This window comes from Osmia bicornis, chromosome 2, assembly GCF_907164935.1.
Source record: "Osmia bicornis bicornis chromosome 2, iOsmBic2.1, whole genome shotgun sequence".
Lineage (NCBI taxonomy): Eukaryota > Metazoa > Arthropoda > Insecta > Hymenoptera > Megachilidae > Osmia > Osmia bicornis.
The window spans coordinates 12355004-12380325 of NC_060217.1; the positions used below are offsets into that span (position 1 = coordinate 12355004).

The 25322-nt window shown below is 43.7% G+C and overlaps 3 protein-coding genes across 5 annotated transcripts; 2 read left to right on the forward strand and 1 right to left on the reverse strand.

Moving 5' to 3' along the window:
- Window positions 1-29: 29 nt before the first annotated feature.
- On the forward strand, window positions 30-2807 carry LOC114879816 (kanadaptin). Its single transcript, XM_029195115.2, has 6 exons — window positions 30-942; window positions 1022-1296; window positions 1368-1510; window positions 1572-1732; window positions 1809-2183; window positions 2241-2807. Exons 1-6 carry the CDS (start codon window positions 181-183, stop codon window positions 2622-2624), a joined length of 2100 nt encoding a protein of 699 aa, XP_029050948.2. The 5' UTR covers window positions 30-180; the 3' UTR covers window positions 2625-2807.
- Window positions 2808-3075: 268 nt separating this feature from the next.
- On the forward strand, window positions 3076-4558 carry LOC114879252. Its single transcript, XM_029194015.2, has 5 exons — window positions 3076-3259; window positions 3665-3808; window positions 3870-3976; window positions 4103-4220; window positions 4304-4558. Exons 1-5 carry the CDS (start codon window positions 3214-3216, stop codon window positions 4384-4386), a joined length of 498 nt encoding a protein of 165 aa, XP_029049848.2. The 5' UTR covers window positions 3076-3213; the 3' UTR covers window positions 4387-4558.
- A 748-nt stretch (window positions 4559-5306) lies between these two features.
- LOC114879251 (roundabout homolog 2-like) lies at window positions 5307-25300 on the reverse strand. Of its 3 annotated transcripts, none has more exons than XM_029194014.2 (11): window positions 23826-25300; window positions 23578-23741; window positions 19200-19508; window positions 12519-12672; window positions 12309-12439; window positions 11955-12221; window positions 11019-11845; window positions 10713-10943; window positions 10303-10641; window positions 8175-10221; window positions 5307-8109 (listed from the first exon to the last, which is right to left on the reverse strand). In XM_029194014.2, the coding sequence occupies exons 2-11, from the start codon at window positions 23636-23638 to the stop codon at window positions 7919-7921; spliced, it is 4557 nt and encodes a 1518-aa protein (XP_029049847.2). In that variant the 5' UTR covers window positions 23639-23741; window positions 23826-25300; the 3' UTR covers window positions 5307-7918. The 3 variants fall into 3 exon arrangements, with proteins under 3 accessions (XP_029049847.2, XP_046145983.1, XP_029049846.2); XM_046290027.1 differs by having other exon boundaries at window positions 23809-25300; XM_029194013.2 differs by having other exon boundaries at window positions 23578-25300.
- Between the last annotated feature and the right edge of the window lie 22 nt (window positions 25301-25322).

The following is a 25322-nucleotide window of genomic DNA, read 5'->3' on the forward strand; positions in this document are numbered from 1 at the left end:
ACATAAACGTATAGCCTTGGATGCGTATAGTGTCCGGTGTTTTTGACGTAAACATATAGATTCCCGTTGTGTTATTCGTTTTGGGAAAATCTTTGAAGCATTTTTGACAAGGACAGCTTGTTTTAACGCAGCTAATTTGGATCTTATCGCTGTCCGGCGAACTCTCGCGATCCAGAAACGATGGAAGTCGAAATAAGTCCTGATGAATTAGCGCCAAAATCGAATGAAAACATAACAACGTCGGACAGTTGTCCAAGTGGCGATAAAGCCGAAGAAGAGAGTCAGGTGATTGAAAAAGAAATGTCTACTACTGATTCTAGCCTTTCCGACGCGTCGAAAGAACACAGTATGGAATTGACGGAAAATTACGCAGCCGATTCGTCCGAGGATTCTAATTTCAAAAAACCGACCGTGTTAATTGATGCGAAACGTTTTCGATCAGTAAGTAAAACGTCGGTATCTGTAAATCAATGTTCGTCCGAAAGCAGTGATCATTCTTCGGATCAACTAGACTCAAAAGATCCTCCCTTTCCGTACAAAGAACCACCTTGGGGAGGGAAATCAGAACAGGAGTATAAAATGGAGGTGTTAAAGTCTGGAGTCATCGTAGAGACAATCTTACTGAACGAACAAAGTTTTTATATCATTGGACGGTTACCATCGTGTCACGTATCGCTTGGTCATCCAACTATTTCAAGATATCATGCCGTTTTACAATACAGATCCAGAGAAGACGGGGAAAATTTCAAAGGATTTTACATTTACGATCTAGGAAGTACTCATGGAACATATTGGAATGGAAATCGTATAAAACCTTATATTTATGTAAGAATACGAGGAGGTCATATGCTCAGATTTGGTTGTAGTCAAAGGAAATACATTTTGCAAGCACCTCCGGATGATCAAGAAGAAGAATCGCAATATAGCGTATCAGAGTTAAAGGTATTCCTCGTCTGTCTTTCTCAAATTTTAGTCGTATTTGCTTGTAACTGCGCGATGATAAATAAAAACAATGTTACAGGAAATGAAAGTATTGCAAATGGAGAAACAACGAATAAATAAAGAACTCGAAGGAACCGCTCAAGAGAAAGAAAGCGATGGTATCGATTGGGGTATGGGAGAGGACGCGGACGAGGAGACGGATTTACAAGAAAATCCGTATGCTTGCATTACCGACGAGGATTTAGTCTTAGACGATCCTAAGAAAACTCTCCGAGGATGGTTCGAAAGGGAAGGATACGATCTTCAGTATCAGACAGAAGAAAAGGGGATTGGACAATTTTTATGCTGGGTAGAGTAAGTGGTTGTGCTTTAATTTTTAATGTCAAAGAATTTCTAACGCTATTTAACGTTCCCAAAATATTTAGTCTACCCATGGAGGACATCGTTGGTCATACCGTTAGAGCAGAAGCTGTTGTCAAGGGTAAAAAGAAAGAAGCAGTTGTGCAGTGTGCACTGGAAGCGTGTAAAATTTTGGACAAATATGGCTTGTTGAGACAAGCGAATCACGGTAAGTTGAAGTTTATGTAAATTCACTTCTTTTACTGATCTTGTTAATTATCAATGAACAGAGGCGAGGAAAAGAAAAACAAGGAATTGGGAAGCTGAGGATTATTATGATTCCGATGAAGACAACTTCCTTGATAGAACCGGGTCGGTCGAGAAGAAACGAGAACAGAGGATGCGATTAGCTGGCAAATTAGAGGATAAAGCAGAAACGTATGATTCGTTGGTAAGTTCGTTTAAGAGAAATTAAACACCGACGTATTCGTGTATAAGTTGAACCACTATTTCAACCGTCCTTTTAGCTTGAAAAACACAAACAAGTTACAAAACGAATCTCGCAATTGTCGACTTCAATTGAAAATTGGCACAATGCGAGTAATAAAGAGAAGGAAGCACCGGAAGAGGATGCGTTGGATGCTTTCATGTCCAGCTTGAATTCTTCCTCTTTGACTAAAAACGATATTGCTAAGATGAAAGTAGAATTACAGAATCTTCGTAAAGAGGAAGCGAGTTTAATCAAGTTATTAAATTTGACTCGGCCTGCGAATTTACCTCCTCTAGTTTCTTCCAACGTTAACGCAGAACAAATCACGCATCGCGGTAAAGCGACCGAAACTGTTACCCAAGGATCGTCGGAAGTAAACAAAATTCAAGATTCCTTGATTCGACGTACAAAGGTAATTTTTCCTTCTTTTTACAAATATCACTTTTTAACATTCTGATACATCATCCAGGAAAAACATGCGAATCAACGAGCACACGTAGATCGTAAGTCGTTCGTACCAAGTACAACCAACGATACAAGGACGGAAGCAGAATCTGAAGAGGAAGTGGATAGCGAGGACGATAACGAATTGATTTCGTCACGTGCTTCACCAAAAGAAACCGAGGAAAGTTCGAAACCTTCCCCTGATAGTGTAAAGGAATCTTCCGAAGCAAAAGAAGCAAAGGGAAAGCAACCTCAGCGTGAAGTTAAAGTAACGAAAAAACGGCGACAAGAGCAAGAAAAAGTTAATTACGATCAGGACATTTATACGGACAATTATTCGATGTGGGTTCCTCCACAAAATCAAGCAGGGGATGGGAAAACGAGTCTTAACGAAAAGTATGGTTATTGATGAAACGGAACTAAATTCAGTCAGTTACAATGCCGTGTAATTGTAATTTGTTTTTAATTATGTTTCATTGTACGACATTGTAAATATTGTATATAATATATGATTATAACGAAATGTTTTAATTTCGAAGTTCATTAATGGGATGTATCATGATTATAATACACTGATATACGTTTTGTTTTATACGTTTTCTATCTGATGTACCATTTAACCTGATCAATTATGAAATAGCAAAAAGAGATACTGGTAAAATAACGGTATTCGTTACCTTTCTTAAAATATATTAGCTAATTTAATTTCTTCCCATATCCTTATAATTGGTTTAACGGATTTGATACGAGTTTTGTGCGTGTGGCAGGTACTTTCTTGAAATAAAATAAAGAAAAATTCTACTTCTTTCATTTGATTAGAATTCAATTTTTCAATTTTAATGAATCAAGATTATAGATGGTGCTGACGTGTTCTAAACTTCAGTGAACAAATCGATACAAGCGCGACTTTCATTGAATCATTTCGAATACCTACACACTACAGACGTTTGGATGATTATCACTTTTTAAAATTTTAAATTTTCCCAGGAAATCAGAAGATGGATTATCCAGAGGGGCAGTATCAAGTATCTTATTTCAGAACGAGTACGTATATCAAGCGTATATATAAAACGTATAACCTAAGCAAAAAAATTATGAATACCGTTAGAACGTTTATGAAGCTGTTGCATTATTTTGACAAATCTTATGTTTGAGATTATGCACGTAATATTCTACTATTGATGCGTACGTTTTATTTTTCAAAAATTAAGATTCATTACTAAACGTGATTATTTACATGTATATGTTCATTTTACCAACGTCACTAATGACGTTAATTGAAAGGTAAAATTTTGGACTGGTAAACTAAACACGTTCCGAAGATGAATCAAATTGTAAGCGAACGTTCTTTAGTACTCTGATACACCAATTGAAAAATTACTTTGAAACTTTGATTTTCTTTGATAAATTTGGTATAGCATAATTTGATCTTACTTTGGAAATTGATAGTGTGGACTGCAGTCGCATCTATGGGATGGTATATTCTTGCACTGGTCATCTGTTGTTGGTACGCCTCTCCATATATTCGGGAAAGGTATACAAGATGGAAGTTGAGGAAAGGCGAGGAGGATTATGCTGCAAAATTCCATAAAAGTAAGCGATCGATTAGAACATTACAATAGAATGAGTATTTGCTTATTGTCTTTATTTCTAGATCCAGATCTATTGCAAGATAGACTATCAGCTTTAGAAGCTTCCCGGCAAAGAATGCAAGAAAAGTATTATCAAAAATGTGTGCGATCAAAGGAAGAAGAAAGAGAGGTGAATCGTACCTTTATGATACTGTTTTAAGCAGCAATTGTAAAAATCTTTCCATTGCCAAGTATAATAGAGCATCTTTAGATTGAATCTGTTGAAAAATAAATAATAAAGGAGATTATTTTACAGAAGGAAATAAGGAAAGAAGCATCGAGGTTGATCGACAGCAGTTCGACTGGTCATCGACTAGGAAGCGCTAGCGATGAATCTACGTTTGTACAAAAGAAATCGAAATCATTGAAAGGAGGTAAAGATACGAAAAAGAAATGTTGAAACGTTGAATTTGGAAACGTAACAATCGCGTTAATGTATCGTTTGAAATCTTTTCAGATTATAATCCATTAATGGGCGACAATTCTAGAGGATACCGACCTCCGAAACGGAGCTGCTGCGGCAAAGGCGGTTGCGGCTAATGTCAATTACACTATAAATATAAGCCAATTTTTGTCTCGTTTCCATATTTCTTACGTTTCCGTTACGTTACAGGGAGGGAATACATATAAAATGATCGTTCGTACACGGGCGAAACTGTAAATAATTGTCAAGTTGTTGCATTCGGTTGCAATAAAATAATACAATTTCTCACCCGGGCGTTGAAAGATTATCTTTCCATTTTCTTTTCCACCTACCTTGTTTAATTACCAACGACGTTCAAATAAAAAGAGAGGGAGGTGGAATAGGAGAAAGTAGTATCCAACTTTCTTTCGATCAATCAACGGAAATTAGGGCGGTGAAATTGGTATAAAATGCTCTAAATTTTTAACGTCACTTTTTCTCTGTTTTTTTTTTTTTTTATATTTTTTAATAGTTTTTTTATTAATAATCGTTACTCGCATATTACGTAACGTCTTCGTATATCGTCTTATATGTATACGTATTACTTGACAATATTAATCGTTACTTTTTAATTATCTACAGTTGTGCGCGCATGTCCGCCTGTAATGCGTATATTATTAATTTGCATCAACCAATGTTTCATTCGGTTCGTCTGTTTCCGATAATATGTTCAAATTGGACAACCATTTGTGCTTGTCTCGTAATAAATAAGTTATTGCCTACGAAAACGCTTACGAACGAGCGATTCGCGTATTTAAATGCGCTTTATTTACAAAATTGTAAAGAAGATTTAAGCTAAATCACTTTGTCAGCCTTCGCATTTAGATGTAGACTTAAATAAGCTAAAAAAAAAAAAGAGATGCAATGAAAAATTCGAAGGTATATCGAATCGTCGCGTAATTGGTTTGGAACGTTTAATTAGCGCGGATCTTTCGATCGGAAAGTTTAATGATATGACGGGCCACGGTAACGCGCGCGCGCGACTACAAAATATCCCTACGATACGGATAATTGAATTCATTTTTTTTTTTTTCTTTTTCCCTTCTTTCTTCCTTTCTTTCATTCTCTATCGAACAGCAAGATGTTCGAACATCTCGATACGAGGCTATAGAGCAATTGGCAGCGATCGTGAAATCACTTAGGAAAGCTTCGTTAAACTCACCGTCCTCTGTTCGGGAACGAAGTTTATCGAAGAATTTATTTCTACGAACACAAATCAGTCTGAATTACGTTTAATTTGGTTATTTCGCAAACGGAAGAATATACCGACCGACCGACCGATGTATCTCGTTGGCCGATTCCGTGTTCCGTTTCAATTCTCGCCGGGTGGTCGAGTAAATGTACGCGCCCAGCGAGAGCAAGAACAAGCGGATGAACGCGGGAGCAATTTAGCCAGAAACAAATTGAAATTACGGACGACATTGACGGGGGGTAAAAGAGAGCGACAGGGAGAAGGAATGCGAATGCTAATGCTAACGCTAATGTTAATGGTAATGCTAATGGTAATGGTAATGGCAATGGTAATCGTAATGGCGATGGTTGGTGATGGTAACGGATGGGATTGAGAGCGAGGTTGCAGGTGGTGAGGATTAGAAAAAAAAAAAAAAAAAAAAAAAAAAAATTAAAATAAAAGAAATGGGATACGATCTAGAGATAAATCTCGTTATTTTCGTTCGAGTCGAGTCACAATATGATACAAACGGTACGAACCATCGTAACAATTCTGCAAATTTGAGAAACTATAAAAATAATATTACTTTTCCTTTTTCTCGCAAATTGATAGGATGGTTCAACGTACAAGTAAAAGACCGTTTTTCTCGCGATTCTCTCGTGAATATATAGTTTAAGTAGAGATCTCGATATCCCGAACGAATTTTATTATTCCCGGTACCTACATACGCGGTATGTAAGTATATAAGTAACTACTATCGATCGTTTTGTCCGTGTTGCGGATAGTAATATCGGCTGCGAATTTATGTACAGATTTCGAGGGGCGTCCGTTCTAGCGAAGAACAATAGCTACGAGCCTAGAACGGCATCATTTCCATGCCATGCAAGTTGTTTCAACGAAGTTTGGCAAACTCGGCGTACAGTCAAACAGAGACCTACGCGAGGATAATTCGGGGCTATCATGTTTTTCCCGCGAATTAACTTTAAAATATACCTTTCTACGTGGCTATGCTTCCCGAATCGAGTACCAATCTAAACGCTCTACGAAAACGAACCCTCCTTTCATTTAGTCAATTATACTTTGTTTTTTTTCGTTACTCGACTTTCTGGATGGATTATGCTTGCATCTATACATAGTATACGGATTCATCAATTTCCCTCGCAAAATTTCCACTCCGTGTAGTTAATGTACATTATAAATTGCTCCGTGCCTATACATTCTCCTAAGTAGGTAATATTACAGAATTGATATAATCCGGCAGTGTTTACGATCATTTTTCGTTCTCCACCATTTTCACATCGCGCGCTTCCGATTTCACTGAACTACCCCTATCGATCAGCCAGATTTCCCTTGCTCCTTTCTTTTTTTTTACCATTACTCTTAAACCATTAAATTAATTACAAGAAGTTTGAGCGATTATTATACAGCGTCGCGCGTTGCGATCACTCGATCAACAACGTATCAGCGATATCTCACCATTACAGTTCGGCATATTCTCTAAACACACCTAGAGACGAGTTTCAAGCGAAACGGTCGCGATCGATTCGATAATCTGTTCTCGGAAATCGCGAGAACATTTCCGATCGAACGGTTCCAATTCCTTGGAGAAAATCAACGAACCACAGGTCGAGGAGTTTCGCGACGAAAGATCACCAGCTACGACTACTTGTAGAAAATTGTTCGATATGATAATACTTGTCACGTTTTTCAGTCGTTAGCGATCACTGTCGGGCGTTTTTTTAAAAACGTTTCATTTTTAAAAAGCCGTCCGCGGTTTCGAGCCCACTTTTCAGAAGAATGGCGATCGTTTCGCGGATATTCGTCGGCAATGTTCAAGAATTGTTTGCTCAACGTTTAGGAACGTTATACACGGTTTGCAGCAAACTTGTTTTCTGGCGGAAATCTAAGACCTCTAGAAAATAAATGCCACCTCGAGAGTAGTTGCCGCCTACGACCAACTCGTCAGCTACAAATATATTTTGTACGATACGCTCTCATCTCGTCCCGGGATCTATGCGATTATTTTACATCGCGTCGAGTTCACTTCCCGTTCATCGTTCATCGTCCATTTTGTAAGAGAGGAAGGGCAGTGGGAGTATTGAGCAAACAACGAAATGTCGGATAACGGGAAGAAGAACCCCGCCGACTTGGTTTCTCAACCAATTATTGAAAGAAGTATTGAAAGAGTGCGTCGATACGGCTATGTTGGCGAAACTGGGTAAAGATAAGTGGAAGGAAGAAAGGAAGGGTGGCAGGTAGGTGAAAACAGGTTGAGGATCGAAGAGGTTTAAAGAGGACAAGATGGATGATTCGTTAGAGTTACCAAGAAGATAGTCCTAGCGAATGTTTCTGCGACAGACGGCTTGGCTCGTTGCGATCGAAGTAAATGATTTCGAAGCGACAGATAATCGGCGATAATTTGCCTCTTCCTGGCAACATTAGCCATCGCGAAGGTCGACCGACCGATTACACTCCGGAGGAGCATTCGGGTTACCGGCGTTCCCGCTGCTGCCTACGAAAACGCTGTTCAGTTTGTTGTATCTTTGACTTCCAGAACTGCCGACCGTGTTCGAAGCCGAGGAACTGTGCTGAGGATGGCCGGCGATTCTCGAGAAGCTAGGCACTTTGTCTAGAGAAAATAATATACGCATTAGATAGGGAACGTTAAGGGAGAAATAAACAAGCGATGCTTACCTTTCGCACGATTATGCCTTGATCTTTCTTGCGAGCTAACGCTTCCAGACTGCCTCGCAGGAATACAAGAGTAATTACTGTCACCGCTACTGTAGGTAGGCGAACAAGTCCTGGCGGTTCTTCTTCGCGGACTCCTTCCGCTTCTACTCCGGGAGACGGTTTTACCGTGAAGACAGTTCGTCGAGGAGGAAACGAATTGATCATTGTACTCGAGAGCGTTCCCGTACAGGCAACTGGATTCGGAACAAGAGCAACAAATGTCCGAGTGCGCGTTCGAATCGCAAGACTTTCTGTCCCACTCGTCGTTCTCCGGTTGGTAAAGGTTGTCGGTAGGATAAGGGTCTTGATCGTTTCGCCGATAGATTTCCTCGTTTCCGATCGATTGCGGCGATCGTGTATCCGTTCGGTTCACGCGACTGTACGCGGAATCGTAATCGTCCAACGGCGAACCGTTTCGTTGACCGTACAACAGAGAACCGCTCTCGTATTCGTGTTCCTGGTTGTTGCTCTTGTACTCGTAACGATCGAATGCCTGCGGAAATACGGCCAGTGCCGACGCGTTCGTCTGCGGTGGTAGACTCGTGTATCTGCCTTGTTGATGATGAACGTTACTTTGCGGCATGGAGCCTTCGAACGACTGCGATTGTTGACCGGGACCGTTCCAAACGGCACCGGAACTTTCCAGATTGTTGGTCACTCTGATCGGCGGGCTCGGTGGACTTTGAGATGTCCTCGAGGCAGCTCCTGATCCGCCGCTACCACCGCCGCACCCACCACCCGAACCGGAAGCAGAACCCGAACCTGACCCAGATCCGGATCCAGAACCGGAATTTGAACTTAAACTTAAACCTAACCCTAACGCTAACCCCGAGCCGGTCATCAGATCCAAATCGTTCTGCCTTTCGATGCTTCTTTTCCCTAAGTGAGGACTAAACGCGGCTTGATGTTGATACTGTTGTTGTTGCTGCTGCTGCTGTTGTTGTTGCTGGTAATGGTGTTGATGTTGATATTGATGCTGCATCGGATGCATCTGGTGATGATGGTGATACTGATATTGATGCGGTTGCTGCTGCTGTTGCTGCGAGAGCGACAGAGAATGCGAATGGGTTCTACCAGATCCGAGGGAACCTTCGAACGAGGGCGGATGGTCCGGTGGAGGAGGCAACATGTCGCACCAATTCAGAGGTTGAGATTCGTTCGGTAACGGCATTCTGTAATGATGAGGCCTCCTTTGCGCTTCCGTATTATCGTCCCCGTTGTAAACGCTACTGGCATTGTCGCTGCTCGGTGATACCGTGGATTTGTTTCGATCGAGGTTCGAATCCAAACTCGAGTAGTCGGGTTTCAGACAAGAATCGCTCGAATTCGATTTTCGACCGGTGGTTTCTATCGAATCCGGGCTACGAGTTGGCATGCAAAGCGTGGTTGTCGCGTAAGGTTCCGGTGGAGCTTGTAACTGTTTCCTGGTGTTATAAAACGTCGTTAGATTCACTTCCGCGTATTCAGAACCCGTCATTCCAACGATCCCGGGCGGTAAACCGATCTGATTCTGATTGTTTAAAAGCTTCGTCTCGCAATCTTTGTCGGTGGAGGAGGGCTGAAGAGTGTTGCTCGGTCTCCAACCACGCTCTAGCCAGAGAGTATCCTTGTTCAGCTGACAAATATCGTTGGCCGTGCCCACGGGAACGTTCAAGTGTCCCAGTTGTTTGCTCATCGTTTGTCTCCGACGAACGTACAAGGCTCCCAGCAGCGCGGCGATTACGGTCAACACCACGGTTATCATTAGAATCAGGAACCACGTTTCGTTGACGACGGATGCGCTCCTCTGGCTCGGATCGGTCCGCGGCGGCAGTTGCGTCAATTGCCCTGGATCCATGTTCAGCACGATTGGATTTGAAAACGGTCCAAGCCCGACACGGGTCAAACCGGCAACGCGTGCCGTGTAAAGACCGCCGGTCGTTAAGCTGTTAATGATTACCGAAGTGGTCGATGCGTTCAGAGACATCTGACCTAGAATTTTGTTGCTACTATTGCTCTTGATTTGAATCTAAAACACAGAACGGCGAACGGATAAAGAGAAAACAAGATAGAGAATACGAAATCAAGTAGAACGTAGAGGAGTTATTACCTTATATCCTATCAATTGTCCGTTCTGCGTGTTTTTAGGCGGCGGAGACCAACGAACGAACGCCGATGTTACATTTATCATTCCGACGTGAACGTTCTCGGGTGCACCGGAAGGCACGTCCTCCAAGGTGGTCGCCAATTTCACGTTACTCGGTCTACCTTCGATCGTCTTGTAAAAAGGAACTAGAAAAAACTCGTACCGCGTGTACTTGTTCAAATTGGTCAAAACGTAACTAGTCGCTCCGGCGTTCATTACAGTGACCATTCGATATTCCGGCTTCTCGGATACTTGACGGTACCTTATGTACAAACCCTCGACCAAGTCGGCAGCACCGAGAATCTAAATGATCGATAAAATGAGAGATTATAGAGAACCGACGAATCAAACGACATCGAGACGGTAGTACTTACATCCCATATGATTTTAACGCTGGTACTGGTCAAAGGTTGAACCTCCTTCAAATACAGAATCTCGCTATTCAAACGATCCCTCGCTCGGATCAGTTCGGTTTGAGGGATAGCGGGTTGATCGAGATTGGTCGTCCTCGCGACGTCCGATAGAGGACCAGGAAGGGAAAGACCTTGATTGTTTCGAGCGCGGACGAGGAACACGTAGCTCGTGTCCGGTTTCAAATTGGTTACCTACAGATAGAAGAACGAGGAATTTTGAACAATTTATACCAACGATGGTGGTAGCGACGGATGGTCGGTTCTTACTGTGTAGATGTCGTCCGTAATTCCGGTCGCGGCGACGATCCAACCGGTCTTTGGATTGGTAGCGAAATACTCGACGGTGTAGTCGATCACCTTGCCAGCCCCGTCCTGACCAGGACTCCAGATAAGGGTAACCGCGTTACTGGTCGTGTTCACTATTCTCGGTTTGCTCGGACTCGCAGGAAGCATCGAGGGATCCGGCACGACAGCGTCGACTACCACGCCCGCCGTCTCCTGATCGCTCACCGTCGAGCTAACCGTTAAACTGGCCGTCCACGACGCGTTCCCAGACTCGGAGGACGCGACGCAACTATACATTCCGGTGTCGGTCGATCGAAGGTTCTTTATCGTGAGAGTGCCGTTGCTCGCCAAGGTTAATCGATCGTCGGTATCGGTTCGAAGCAATTCACCGTCCTTGTACCATCTTATCCGAGGGCTAGGTCTGCCGAACGCGCGGCACGGCATCGAAATTTCACCGTTCGGCGGTACCGTTCGATTCGACGCACCGATCTCGATTATCGGCGGCGGAGCTTCCTCGACGGAGGTAACCTGAAGAAAAACCGTCGCCGTGCTCGCGCCAGCCTGGCTGATCGCGCTGCAAACGTAGTGTCCCTCGTCCTTCCCGAGGACCCCTCTGATATGCAAACTTCCGTCCTCCGTAACTTTGTAGCGGCCCTGGTACTCGTTTCCGGGGAACATTAATTCCTGCGAACCCTCGCGAGTCCAGAATATCGAAGGCTCCGGTGCGCCACGAGCAGCGCACGAGAACGAAACGTTCGATCCGACGTTGACTATTTCGTCCTTCGGAAAACTGGCGAACACGGGCCTCGCTGCGAATAAAAAGAAAACTTTATCAAGTTGCAGTTCCACGTTTTGTTTTTTCTTTCTCCTTTTCACCCCCTCCTCTTAAATAACAAGATCGTCTTTGTCTTCACTCACAGTATACCGTCAGGGTCGCGCTGGCCGATATCGCGCCGACACCATTTTCGGCATCGCAGATATACGTTCCCTGATCTTGCGACGTCACCCTCTCGATTCGCAAACTCTTATCGTCGAGAATATGCGCCCGTCCGATCGGCATTTTCCCGTCGCTTCGACGCCAGAGGATCTCGGGCGCGGGATCTCCGCCCACGCGGCAGGCAAATTCAGCCGTTTGATCCGCCAGGATCGTTTGATTCGTGGGTGTCGATAAGAAGTATGGCTTCACTAACAGGAAAACAGTCAAGGAAAAGATAAGAGTATTATATTAGCTAGGTGTTTTAAAGTGCATACCCGACGCGACGATATTCTTACCGTGAACCGTCAACGTAGCTACCGCTGATTCCTTCACGCCCACCATGTTCTCGGCAACGCATTGATACTTTCCTTGGTCCGCTTGCCTCACGTCCGAGATCATCAAATTCCCTCCGTCCACCAAAGTGATACTATAACAAAGGCAAGGTTTAATCAATTTCCTCGACCGGGACAGATTGCGTTGCAGGGTGAAAAATCCGAGCGAAATACCGTTTGGTAGCATCCAAGTCAATCATGTGACCGTTCTTTTTCCAGTGTAGCGTTGGTTCCGGATGCCCTCGGGGTGGTCCGCACTCCAACAAAGCGGTTTCTCCTGCCGCGACTCTAGTGTTTTGCGGTTCCGCTCGAAATTCATCTCTCAACACTGGGAAACGAACGAAAATTCGGTTACAGTTGATTAAATAATTGTGTTTTTTTTTTTCAGAGAGAAATTCGTTTTGCTAGCGAGTTTAGATGGCTTAATTAGAGGTCGAAACTGGTTTAATTATCGCGGATAGTAAATACAGGAAGAAACATCGTGCCGATAAACCGATCCTGCTTCTCTCCCTTTTCGACCGTTTCGATAACTCTGTCGAAACGGTGAGTCACACGCAGCATGCATGCACGCGGTACGTGGTCGGTGTATCTCGGCCAACTCGTTCCGCTCTGTTTGCTCATCGTTAGCGCCATCCAAAGGATCGCGATCCTAAGCTCGCAATTCGCGCGATCGTTCCTAGTTTAACGCCTTTTCGTCGCGATAAATTCATCTCCCTACCTGTGAGCAATTAGATCTCAAAGTCGATGCTAAACTCGTAGGTTTCGCGGTCTTTTCCATTCAACCAGGGCGACGATTGCCGTGCCCTGAAAAACCTTGGCTCGTGCGAATAGGAAGAGGCGCGAGAGGGAAAGGAGATGAATAAAAGAAAAAAAGAAAAAGGGAGGAGAAAGGAGAAAAAAGAAGCAGGGATCCGGGTAGGGAATGGGGTGGATAGGGGCAGAGGGTGAAGCTGGTGCGTAGTCAAACAACCTCCAATTAACGGACGCTAGATCTGGAGCGAAAGAATTGGAGGGTTCTTGGATCTCCCCGTCTCGCCCCCTGTCGTCTTTTTTGCCATTCTCACCCCTACCGGTCATACGACCCCTCGGGCTTTTTCGCGAGCCGCAGGAACCAACTAATGAGAGAGCAGCAGCCGCGCGCTTTCCCTTCGTACTATGCGCCAGTATATGGTGCAGACAAACGGCCATGCCTGTTAGATCGTGCGCGAGTAGTAGCACCATATGCACCAGACGAGGAGTCCTTCAAAAAACGAGCCACCTCTCGTCGTTAGATGGATCGAACCGACCTATTGCTTAACGAGACTTAAAACGACCGCGACAACCTGTGAATATCCTTTTCGAAAACGAAAGGGATCAGAGAGGTGTCGACGACCTAGACCAATTTCCCACCGCGTTTCATTTGTCCAAGGTGTATCGTTAAACGGTAGTAGACAGAGAAAATACGACGAAAAGTTTAACTAATCGAACCTCGAACGATTCCTGTTTATCTAACATCGAAAGTTGTACGCGTATAATGCAATATGACGGTGCAAAATGAAGGAGAGAGAGAGAGAGGAGGCAAGAAGTGCACGAGCGCGGCTGTTAAGACAGAGAAATTCTCGAGGCAAAGTTTTCAATACCATATTCGATATAATTAAAGTGAATATAAATAAACACAATGGTACATGGACCGGTTAGAAAGGGCGAAGAGAAGCAGTGGCAGTGGTAGCGGCATGGCATCGCTGCCATTGGCTTCGTAGAAGGGATATTCGTTCGTTCGTTGGTTTGGTCGGCTCTCTCGGTAGGTAAGAGCGCATTGAATGCAAATGGCCAGAGGGATATCTCCGTATGGGTGTACGTTAGCATGGTTACATGTTGCACGCTCGGCTGCCCCGATCCCTTGCCGAGAGTTTTAACCGAGCCACGAAAGGTGACCACCGCGAGCGACCGTATATACCGTATACCCGTATACGGCTAGTCGCGATCGCGAATCCATACACAGGTAGGCGTAAGTAGGCGCGCGTCTACTTTGCCCGTATTTCTCTCGCGGATTTCGACAACCTTTTTATTCCAACTTCCATACGTACGAAAGAGATAGAAAGGCAGAAATGGTCTGTTTAAGTGAGGGTTAAATGTTCCATTTTCTAACGTTAGCCGTTTTACAAGCTTATCCTGGATTCGAACGAGACCTTCTAAACTGGCTAAGAAGAAGTCGGTTCGACGGCAGGAATTGTCGGAGCAGCAAAGTCGCTACGGTACGACGCGCCGCCGCCAGTCTGGTCCGGTATGCCCACGGATTCGATATAAATAGACACGAGAGTGTGCGCGGTTCGTGCCTTCCTTCGCGCGACTATTCGATAGACGATCGCTGCTGGACACTCAAACTTTTACCCGAAAGAAAGTACCTAGACACGTGAATTCTTTCCCGTTTGTTCGCATTTGCCTGGTTAATAACTCTCGTCAATTTATTCGTATCTATCGTACGGAGGCAAAGACAGAATACCGCGGTGGACAGAGGATGTATGGTTTAGGGGATGAGGTCGAGGAGGGAAACACAGGGCAAGAGGTACATTTATACGATCGCAGATTCGATTTAACTGTCGCATTTGAATTCACGAAATCCCGTTAACACGCACACTCTGTCTTGGTAAAATATGCGTTACGTATGCTACCTAACTGGCCTATAGGATACTACCCTAGCCGTTTCGCTTAACATTTAAATTGCATTGTTTCTGTCTGGCTCGTGTCACATCCAGTTCCTGCTTTCCTTAAACCGGACGACCGATATAATTCACACCAGACGTCGTTTCGTTTCGCTCTTGATATTCCTACCTTAAAGTAACTTCTAATTGAATTCCGACTTTCCATCCCTTTTCATTTACATCATTTTTTCCGCTGTTTCTTCATTATTCTAACGCGAGTAGGATAGGGGCGGGTATCGTCGAAAGCGACTCTACTCTCCTGCCGATTCGGAGCGACGCAACGTCGCGAGGGTGTACTCGATTACTCAATTAAAGCGTAGTGTCGGTAGGCGTGGCAGTTGGACGTACTCACGCACATATATCACATGGAACATCGCGTACCGTCCAGAAGCAGGATTCACGTATGCATACGGTAACGAAAGAATACCCACGATTACTACTCCTACGATATATTTACATCGACGTGTAGCGAACCGAAACACTCGACCGAATTAATTGACGCATCGCGGTCTTTTTAACAATTTCCTCCATTAAACACGCGTTGTTATTCGACAAAAGGCACGGTTTTCATACCGAAATATGAAAAGAATCAACCCTGTGTTAAAAATAAAAGCAAACGCTTATACAACGGCTGTCCGATGTTTATCGTTGCTCGTAGATCGCGTCTCTTGATAAACGTTTGTATGCGCCGCAATCCTCGGACCGTGTCTTGCAAACTTAGCTGTCCACGCCGGAAATACCTACTACACCATCGGGACTGAATGGAGTCGTTGTTTCGATAGCATTTACTCTCTAGTGGATGAAACGGAGGAACGGATCTACAGGAAGGAGCAAGGATCCGAAATAAAGGAGCTTCAACCGATCGCGCAGACGGTATAAATATCGTAACATCTGTCAAGTTTCTTTACATTTGCAATGTAAATATGAAATACGTATCGGTTTAATAATCCCTCTGGACGGCTACGGCTCCGAGTGGAATTTTTCCTCTACCGTATCGTAATCGTCTGTTTCGAATACTAAACTGTGTCTTTAACGAAAATTGTACGTTTCTAAGAATGGATTATTCTTTCGCAAAGGATACGTTTCATACGTTACACAAAAGGCACTTAATGCTGTGCAGGTTAATTTAACGCCTACACGGAAGGGTATATTCTTATTATTAAGATAAATTTTCTTGCGATTCATCTTCTTTTCAAATGGAAAACCTAAGGTAGAATGGGAACGGAAGTTGTTCCGTGCTGAGAGGGAAAATGCGTTCACTTTTATCGAATTTCTAATGGGTTGAGATTTCAGCAAATATGTATAGACGGTGGTAAAAGATAGGGGAACAGATTACCAGGTTGGTTCCTTTCGGCAGGTTTTATCAAAAAGAACCGGACGAAAACACGAACATGCGAATCAAGATACGACTACCTAGCCGTTCGTTGATTTTTCAACTTTGCAAAGTCCGAATAACCGGAAACGTTTATCGTGTTGGCACTTGGTATCAACGAATCCCGTCGATATAGAGCGCCCTCCTCCATTGGGATTAAAAGCTGTAACACCCTTCTCCTCGCAGCCCTGCTAGTATTCTCTCTTTCTCTCTAGCTGACCCTTCTTTCTCTATATCACCCTATCTCTTTCTCTTACTCCCGTTGCTCGCCTAACCCTCCGGCTCTCATTTTCTTCTTCTCTGTTCCCCTAAAAGCCACACGAACGAAGTAACCCTGGCACGGCACAACGGTACTATGCCGTCCGGCTAATCGATACGCGGTGGATGGAGCGAACGAGGGACCCCGAACCGGCACCCCGGATAGGGAAAGAGGGTTGAAAGCAAACGATGGATAGGTGTTATTTCGTCGAGGCGAGAATCGAAGAAAAGAGAGGTAGACAGAGGGGGAGGAAATCGGTATCCGAGGGACTCTTGAAATCGCATCGAATCGCTAGATCGATCGAGCCGTCTTCGAAACGCAAGTTTATCTTGTCAACCTCGCAGCCAACCTATCCGGATCGATTCAAGGTTTCGATACGACAGAGATCGCTATTATACGGAACGATTCCTTTTCTTCGAAGAAACAAAACGCAACCCTGTCTTTTAACACCTATTTTTAATCGCAAACTCGCCGTTTTTCGCCGCACTTATCCTAACCCGAAAACCCTCGCGTTTTCTCCTACTTGTCGTCTTTCTTCTCTTCGCGATCTTTTCTTTGTCTTTCTCGTTTTTTCATTCTCAACGAGTTTATTTCGGTGCAAGTCGACCGAACACGGCGTGCTCGTAGCACAAAGCCTTATTCATAGTCGTCGGCCATAACTGCCGTTTGCGCCTACCCGCCATTGCTATCGCCATCTTTGCCGTCGAATATCGCGATGGGAACGACAAACGCTACCAAATCGGACGATATCAACTAGCGAGAACGCTTTTTTTTAAATTTTTTTTTAAAATGCTGTCCTTAAAAATTAATTGTCAGCAGCGATAAATTCGTTTAAATTAAAAGAAAGACCTTTCTATCGTTTGAACGCATGCTTAGAAGAAACGCTCGAGGAAAGTTAGGATCTAGCGTGGTCGGTAGGCGTCGTACAAAAGGGAACGAGCAATCGGCATTCCGATCGGGACTTTGCTTCGACGCGTCCGACGAAAGTAAAGGGCAAGGACCGTTTCATCTAAAAACGCGTTTTTACGAGAGACGCGCGTGTACTTGTAAAGTACCAGCAGTGTATTCGCGTTAGCTCGCGTTACAACCCATGGAAAACTATGCTACATCGAACGGTGGAACACACAGCACCATGTTGGTGGAGCATACGCTCGATGTAGATACAGCTCCGTATCGATTTCTATTCTCCTTCTCTTTTCTCCTTCGTCTCCCTTCTCTGCTCTCGCTCTTTCTCAGCGCACACACGCGAAACATGCGCGGGGGGTAGGTTCCCCTTCGCCCTCGGCCACCTCTGCCTAACCCAGGATCGTGGTAGCTCGCGAGCGCACGCGCACACATTACAAATTCGCTAATAAACCATGGAAAATCAACGTTTTTCCTTATTTTCAATCGTTTCTTAATCGTCCTTCATTTGCAGTTAATTTTCATTATTCTTTGTTTGCCTCTTGCAATTTTATTGCCACGAATGATTAAGAGGAAAACGATGATAAGTGAAATAATACATCGAATTAAATCCCTATTTGCGATTACTTAACTGTTACAACGATAGCACGAAGCGCGTCTGACAATGAGAAGGATTACTCAGACGATATTTCTCGATGCATCAGAGACTTTTGTTAAGAAAAAATGCAACTGTTCTGTACCTAAGTAGCTTCGATCATTACAACGGTACTCCGAGAGATAACGTTGTAACTCTAAGTATTCCTTCCTTCCATGGAATGTACTCTTATTCTTCTCGTTCTTCTCACCGTGTGTGTATACCGAACGATGAGAATAGTGCGATCGATAGACTTTAGCTTCGCATCGATGATCCTGACGCAAATTATAATTCAATATCTCATCCGGAAATTGCAATATTAAAAGAAAAAATAAATAAAATCATTGATAAAATTGCACGAATAACGTGCATTACCTTCTTCGATGATATCTAAATGTACACACCTTCGTATCTATTCCGCAAACGTTCGCGTAACAACGATAACGAGGAAACCGTTGCCGCCTCGATCTAAAGGAAATGAAATAATTTCGAGTTCTGATAAGCAATTTACCGGATTTCGAGGAAAGACGAGCACCGACGATTTAGCAATTGGGGCATATCAAAAGAGAGATGGGTGTACACTCGAATGTAGAAGAGTTGGCCCGTCTCCTCTCTCTTCAAACTACCCCCTTCTCTTTCTTCTTCCAGAATATCGATCGGCCTTAAACAAACTCTGCTCCGTTCTTCGTTTGTCCGAACATAGTCGGCTCGTTCCTCCTCCGTTTCGCACAAATCAAAATTATCCCAATTTGCCTCGGTCGCTGCGTCGCGACGCCCCCCGCGCCGTACCGCACGGATATACGGGATAGATGCGTTCATTATGCAAATTACAAGTACACGCGTAAGGACGTATACGCGGCGTTACCGTCGATTATTTTAAGAAACTGTTATTGCAAACCACGAGATACGCCCAGGGGTGGGATTAGCCACTTTCCGGCGGGGCAGTCAATTAATTAAAATTAGTAGAATGTAGAGAAAAGGTGGGAGAAGTAAAAAAGGGACTTACCTGCGACGGTAAGGGTAGCGTTTCGACTCGGAACCGAGCCAGCTTGATTTTTCGCTACGCACCAGTAAACACCGCCATCTTGCTCCTTTTTCCCGTGCATTACCCTTAAGAAGAAAAGGGATCCCGTAGGCAGAAGAACACGATGAGATTTCGCATCTCCCGGTGACGTTTGTACCAGCTCACCGTCCTTATACCATTCGATCACCGGCGGAGGTTTACCCTCTGCCTTGCAATTCAACGTTACCGGTTCGTTCTTCGCCACGATTATGTCCGAAGGATGTTCCGTTATACGCGGTGATCTCAACTGCCCTGAAACAACAATTTCAAACATCTCATACCAAGGGGAATTCATAGGTAAAAGGTAGCTGAGAAAAATAAAACTAATAATAAGCTTTAAGTTTCTAGGATACACGCCAAGTGATAGTAAATAAGAGCAGCTTCCGAATCGTTGATTGAACGATAGAAAGCAATCCCCGCTTTACGTTACCAGCTTCCGCAATCGAACAAAGCTATTTCAGCTATCTCGATACCGATCTACGGATTCTGAAATATTCTTGGAACGTATAGATACGTCGTATAGACCGCGAGTAGCCTACGATCGTTTCGCGCAGTCTGCAAATCCTACTCGGGAGACGCAAACGTTCGATGCAGAGGCATCCGAGATACGTATTGCATCCGCAACAACGTTTACTCGAATTCCGGGCTGCGAGATCGTTTCCCTGATCGACCTACGGTCTTCTTCCTCGAATAAATCGGTATCGTTACGAATTTTCATATTCCCACGTGCGATCTCGCGAAACGTATAGCTACCCTACGGAAATTTTACATCGGTCTCGAGAAAACGATAAAAGGTTTCGATAGTAGATTAAAAAATGGAAAAGGGAGGAATGTTTGGACGATAGAAAAATAACGCACGTCCAAACACAAACACGCGGATACGTGTATGTACAGAGACAATTGTACGTTTTTCTTTTGTCCTCTCGCCTGAGCACTCGGAAACAATAGACATTGTGGCTAAATTAAAATCGCCTCCGGAGTTTTCATATTTCGCTGTTGAACAGAGTCGTGAGCACGCGCGAACAAACTCGCAGTTCTTGCGCTCCGTAGGCCCGAGGCATCTCGTTTCATTTCAGTTCTAACCTTCTGCGAATCAAGCTATCTCAGCAACCTGCCTTGCCAACCGGCTGTCACTCTTATTCCTTTTCTATTCCTATCGCATCCATCTTCTTCCTTCCTTTCTCCTCGCCTTTTTATCATTCGCCTTTGCATTCTACTCCGTTCCTTCTTCATTTTCATTCCGTTCCATTTCCAGGTAATTGTTCCTCTTCGCCTTGCTGTCGAAAAATCGAGCACGTTCAGATGAAAATTCTCTTCCATAGGCCCTTGGGGATTTCAGAATTTTTATTCCAATTAATTAAAATTCGAACGCGTCACGTTGCTAATCCCCCAGGAAAAAATTATGCTTCTCTATCGCTGGGTTAGAATGAACAAAAATGCACGACCGGCTAATTTAAGCGGCGGTGCAGGGAAATACAGAGGGATCAAGATAATACAGACAGATTAAAAGAAGAGAATGCTCCGATAGACGATGACTTGGCTTATGACTTCGCAACTGCAACCTGAGTATTGATTTGCCGCTGTTGCTTCGCCTCTGTTAGTTTTACTGCTTTCGCCGGCTTCGTTGCCTCCTACCAGCTGTGCCACCGCCGAATCTTCCCGTTTCCTTATATCTTCACGATCTTTCTCTTTTCGCCTCTTCTATAAATCCCTTGTCCCATCTTCTCTCCTTCCACCCAGCTCCTATCGCTTCTGTCTCCCGTTTTTTCTTCATTTTAAAACGTTTCCCTTTTTTTCTCCCTCTCTCGGACCATCTTATCCCTTGGCGACTATTCCATTTCACCCTATCTATCTACACCTGTGTACACATTCACGCGGTATCCAATTATATAGCTGGTTATAACTTGTTTTAAAAATATTCCCTCCTCGTTGAATAATTCATGGGAAACGTAGAGCGATCGCTGAAAAAAAATAACCGAGTTAATTAAACACGATTCTGCTCTCGATACAACGATATCGAACGGTGAAAAATGGAGCAGAGAAATGGAACGGTGGGTTGAACGTTTGAAAAAGAGCAGCGAAGTCGATGAAGTCAGAAAAGAAGGCAGAAGAACAGAAGACACTTCAAAAAGTACCAAGTACCAAACTGCATTTGGCGAGCATCCAAAGCCATATCGTTTGCAGAGAGAAAGATAGGGGGGGGAGAGATGAAAAGGAAAAAGGGAGCATTCTATTCTGAAAGCATTCGTACCCGTTCGGCAAATTACTATTCTTACTTATCCGTAATATTTCAAAGTTATCGTAATTTACGCGTCGGACGGAGCAATAATCGGGCACGCAGGAAACCCGTCGCGCGGATATATACGTATAAGGGAAAACTTGCGAGCCGGAGAGAGAACAAGGGATCAGGGCGGGGAAAAAAGAGAAAAACTGTTTCATTACCTTCGATCCCTAAGAAGGATATTCTTGTAAGAGGGGAAGGTAGAAGACGAAACGGGAATAACCATTGAATTCCTTGAGACGCGAGGGAAACCTAAGACGCGGAGAACCCTCCAAGAGGGTTCCACCGACACACCCTACTCGAAGTCTTTCCGAGTTCGCCCGTCTCAACTCGTGAAGCAAAAAAACAACCGAAAAAAGAAAAAAAAAAAATAGCGGCTTCATTACGTTCAAGAAAAATCAACGAACCGATTCTTCCTTCGAATTAATCGTTCGGAGAAACGATCGAGGATGAAAAATCAGATCAAATCAAATCCTTTTAAACTGTCCATTTTCTCTTCTGCAAGTAGCACAATCGGCCGTCGGTTTATACAGTTCCAAGATACACCGGGAATTATAACGCAAGCTATTTTTAAGTACCGTTACAGGGTTATTAATTATCAATAGTATTCTATGGTAAGCGGTTTATAGAGCTATCGTACTTCCGAGAATATACGACAGATCGTTGGAAACTCAAACTACGCTATACACGGTACGATGAATTTTTATTCTCCTTCATCACGGAGCGTCCATTTTGTTCAAATCAAATATCGAAAATTTACCTTTTTCCAATCACGATAGAATAAATACGGGGAACAGGAAATGGACGTAAATGTGGATAATTTTAATGCAATCGATGCACGCATTGTAATTCAATTAAAAAGCAATTGTATGTATATATGTGTGTAAGTAGATACATATGCGAGATGCATCGGTAGACTCGTTGCATCGGTTCGTTGCACAGCATCGCACATAACCTAATAGTTTCGTTTAACGTCGGATAAACTCGGCCATCTTCGTGAGACTTTCCATCCACAAAAATAGACCAACCAGCATCCTAGCGTATCTTTTCGCTAGGATACAATCAACGGGAAATTTCTATCGAGCTTATCGATTCTTCGGAAATTTCAATTTCATTACATTCTACCGTTAGTTGTAACAGAAAAATACGTACGTTAAAATTCAGTTTAAGAAACATCGCTGACCAGAGATTGTTCGTAGATTCTTACGGTAAATCGATTCCACGTGTTTTCTTAAACATCTAGATTATCTTTTAAACATCATCCTACTCCTTTTTCGAACACACGCTTTGCAGGAGGCTAAATACAAGGTTACGGTGCCTGCATATTATGTCTTCGAAACGAATCAATCTCTTCGTATCACAACAACCCGACTAATCTCTACCTTCTACCTGCTTGATCGCCGTTAATGGAACAATATACGGGTATAATCCGTTCAGAGGTCGAATGCAAGTTCCAAAAGGACGACAAACGGCAAATTTCATGTTACTGCATCAACCACCACTTCTACGCGATGATTGATCAAATGATATAGTTTGCTAAATGTTCCAATACGCAAATGGTGTGTTACGTGGTAATCGATAATGGTCGGGAATAATCGTTTCTAAACCGACGGATTTTAGGTGACTCGACCGCGATTCCGCTCCGTTGTTGTTTTTAACAAGGCTGATTCAACGAATTCAGCTCGCGAACAAAACATTTATCTCCAAGTAACTCTACCATTTCTGTCAGTTCCTCGGCTCGTTCGTTATCTCGTGTCTGAGAACGAGCCGTCGTAAAAGAAGAAATATCTCTGGTTGAACTCATTTTCAGTAAACTTCGAACATGTGTATATATGTAATAACATATCAATCGGTGACTACAAAAATATTCAATTAAATTCATGTTGGTTCGCTAGGAAAGCGTCACCGACTGTCGGTAATTCTTGTAAAAGAAAACGACGCATGGGGAATTTTAAATTGCATAGTTGTGTTTCAATTACAGGGACCGATGGATAATAAAATAATAGAAAGCGATAATAATTGAAATAATGAAAAACTTACCGTGAACCATAAGGGCGAAAATTGCTGTCGCGAACAAGTTCCTTAGCCACCCGTTGCGCATTTTTCTTTCCGATACCGAAAGATGCTGGGAGTTTCTTCGTGTCACTCACGAATCACTAGACCCCGTTCGATCGTTGGGGAAGGGGGGCCAGCGTTAAAGCATGCTGTCGAAATTACCGGGTAATTACAAACGCGCACCAAATATGGATAAAGAAAAAATGAAATATATACAGGAGAAATGCACACACTCGACGTCGATGAGGTTAAATCGGTAATAACGACCACCACTCGCCGGAGGATTCTCCTTTCGGTTTTCGTGCACAGAGTAGCTTTCCAGGCGAGAGGCGTATCTTTCTTCGGGATGACACTCGCGCGCGCCTCATTTCCATGCCATTACACGTTGCCACAAAATACGCGTACGTACATACGTACGAGGAACAAACACCCACACCCACGTCATACCCAATACCCACCCACGCGCACTAAACACCTACGGAACTACGTATGTATGTGTGTGTGTACATACACAAGGTACGTATACATTATAAACGAGTATACGTGTTGGTCAGAGTTCGCGTATACGTGGCTAAGTACATTCGCATAAAGTAGCGCGTAACGTTAAAGCAGTGACCGTCGGTCAATCACCAGCAATCCCATTCTTATCGAATAAAAGTGACGCTTGCATTCGTACGACGAACTTCTGACATCGTCCGGCACCACGCACGCGCGCGCGCGCGCATCCACACGCAGAGCCTCATATACGTATTAAAAATAAAGCGCATACACGTACGGACCAGTGCACACGTACGCGTAAACCCACGTAGAAGAAAACAAAAGTGTCACCGATTCGCCGGATATCGAGCCTTCCTTCCGTTACACTTTCATCTTCGTTCGAAAATCGAAACAACTATTCAAACATTTTTCATCGATCCAAGTAGCGCGTCCTCATTGCCACTGACGAATTGTACGTACGATTTAAGATCACTCACGCGACGCGTTTTATACTAGACGCGTTATATCCATTTGTTTGATCTTCCTACGTTCCTTGGAGTCGCCTATATTCAGACGATTGATCTCGTTTTCTCGAAGAATGGCGTTCCATCCAAAATCGATCGTTCCGTTTCGTTTTGGTCAACTGTCAAGCTGCGCGTCGTTCCCTGCCACTCCGAACGACTGATATTTCCACCCTTTATAGTATCCGCCATTTTCTACTAAGAATTAAGTCGATTCTCGAATATACAACGATTATGCGCGCGAGCGCGCACGCGTGTTTGTGCGCGTGTATGTGAGCGCGGTCGAATGCAGAAAATTAAATATCACACAAACACAACCGTTTCGTTAACGATCCGTTCACCGCGACGACCGAGTCACGACTGAGGATGGAGAAATTCTTTTGGAGCAGCACGCGACTCCTCGGCCATGTTCGACTATTCTCGTTCAATCTCGGATTCGCTTCGGCGCTTCGTTTATGCCGTTCTCACAAGTCGTCGATTCCCTCTATGTAGGATCCAGGATTCTCTATTTTATGCACACATTTATATCACATTCTTTTTCTCTTTCTTCCTTTATTATTATTTACAATAATTATCATGGTTATTTAAGCTGGACTGACTTACAGTCACAGTATTCATCCAAACAATCAATGTGCTATTAAAATTCCCTCATATTCTCTTCTAATTAATATGTCACTGTCGTTGTGTTATCACTGTCGTCATAGTTGGGTCTATACGTTGATTATTAATTAT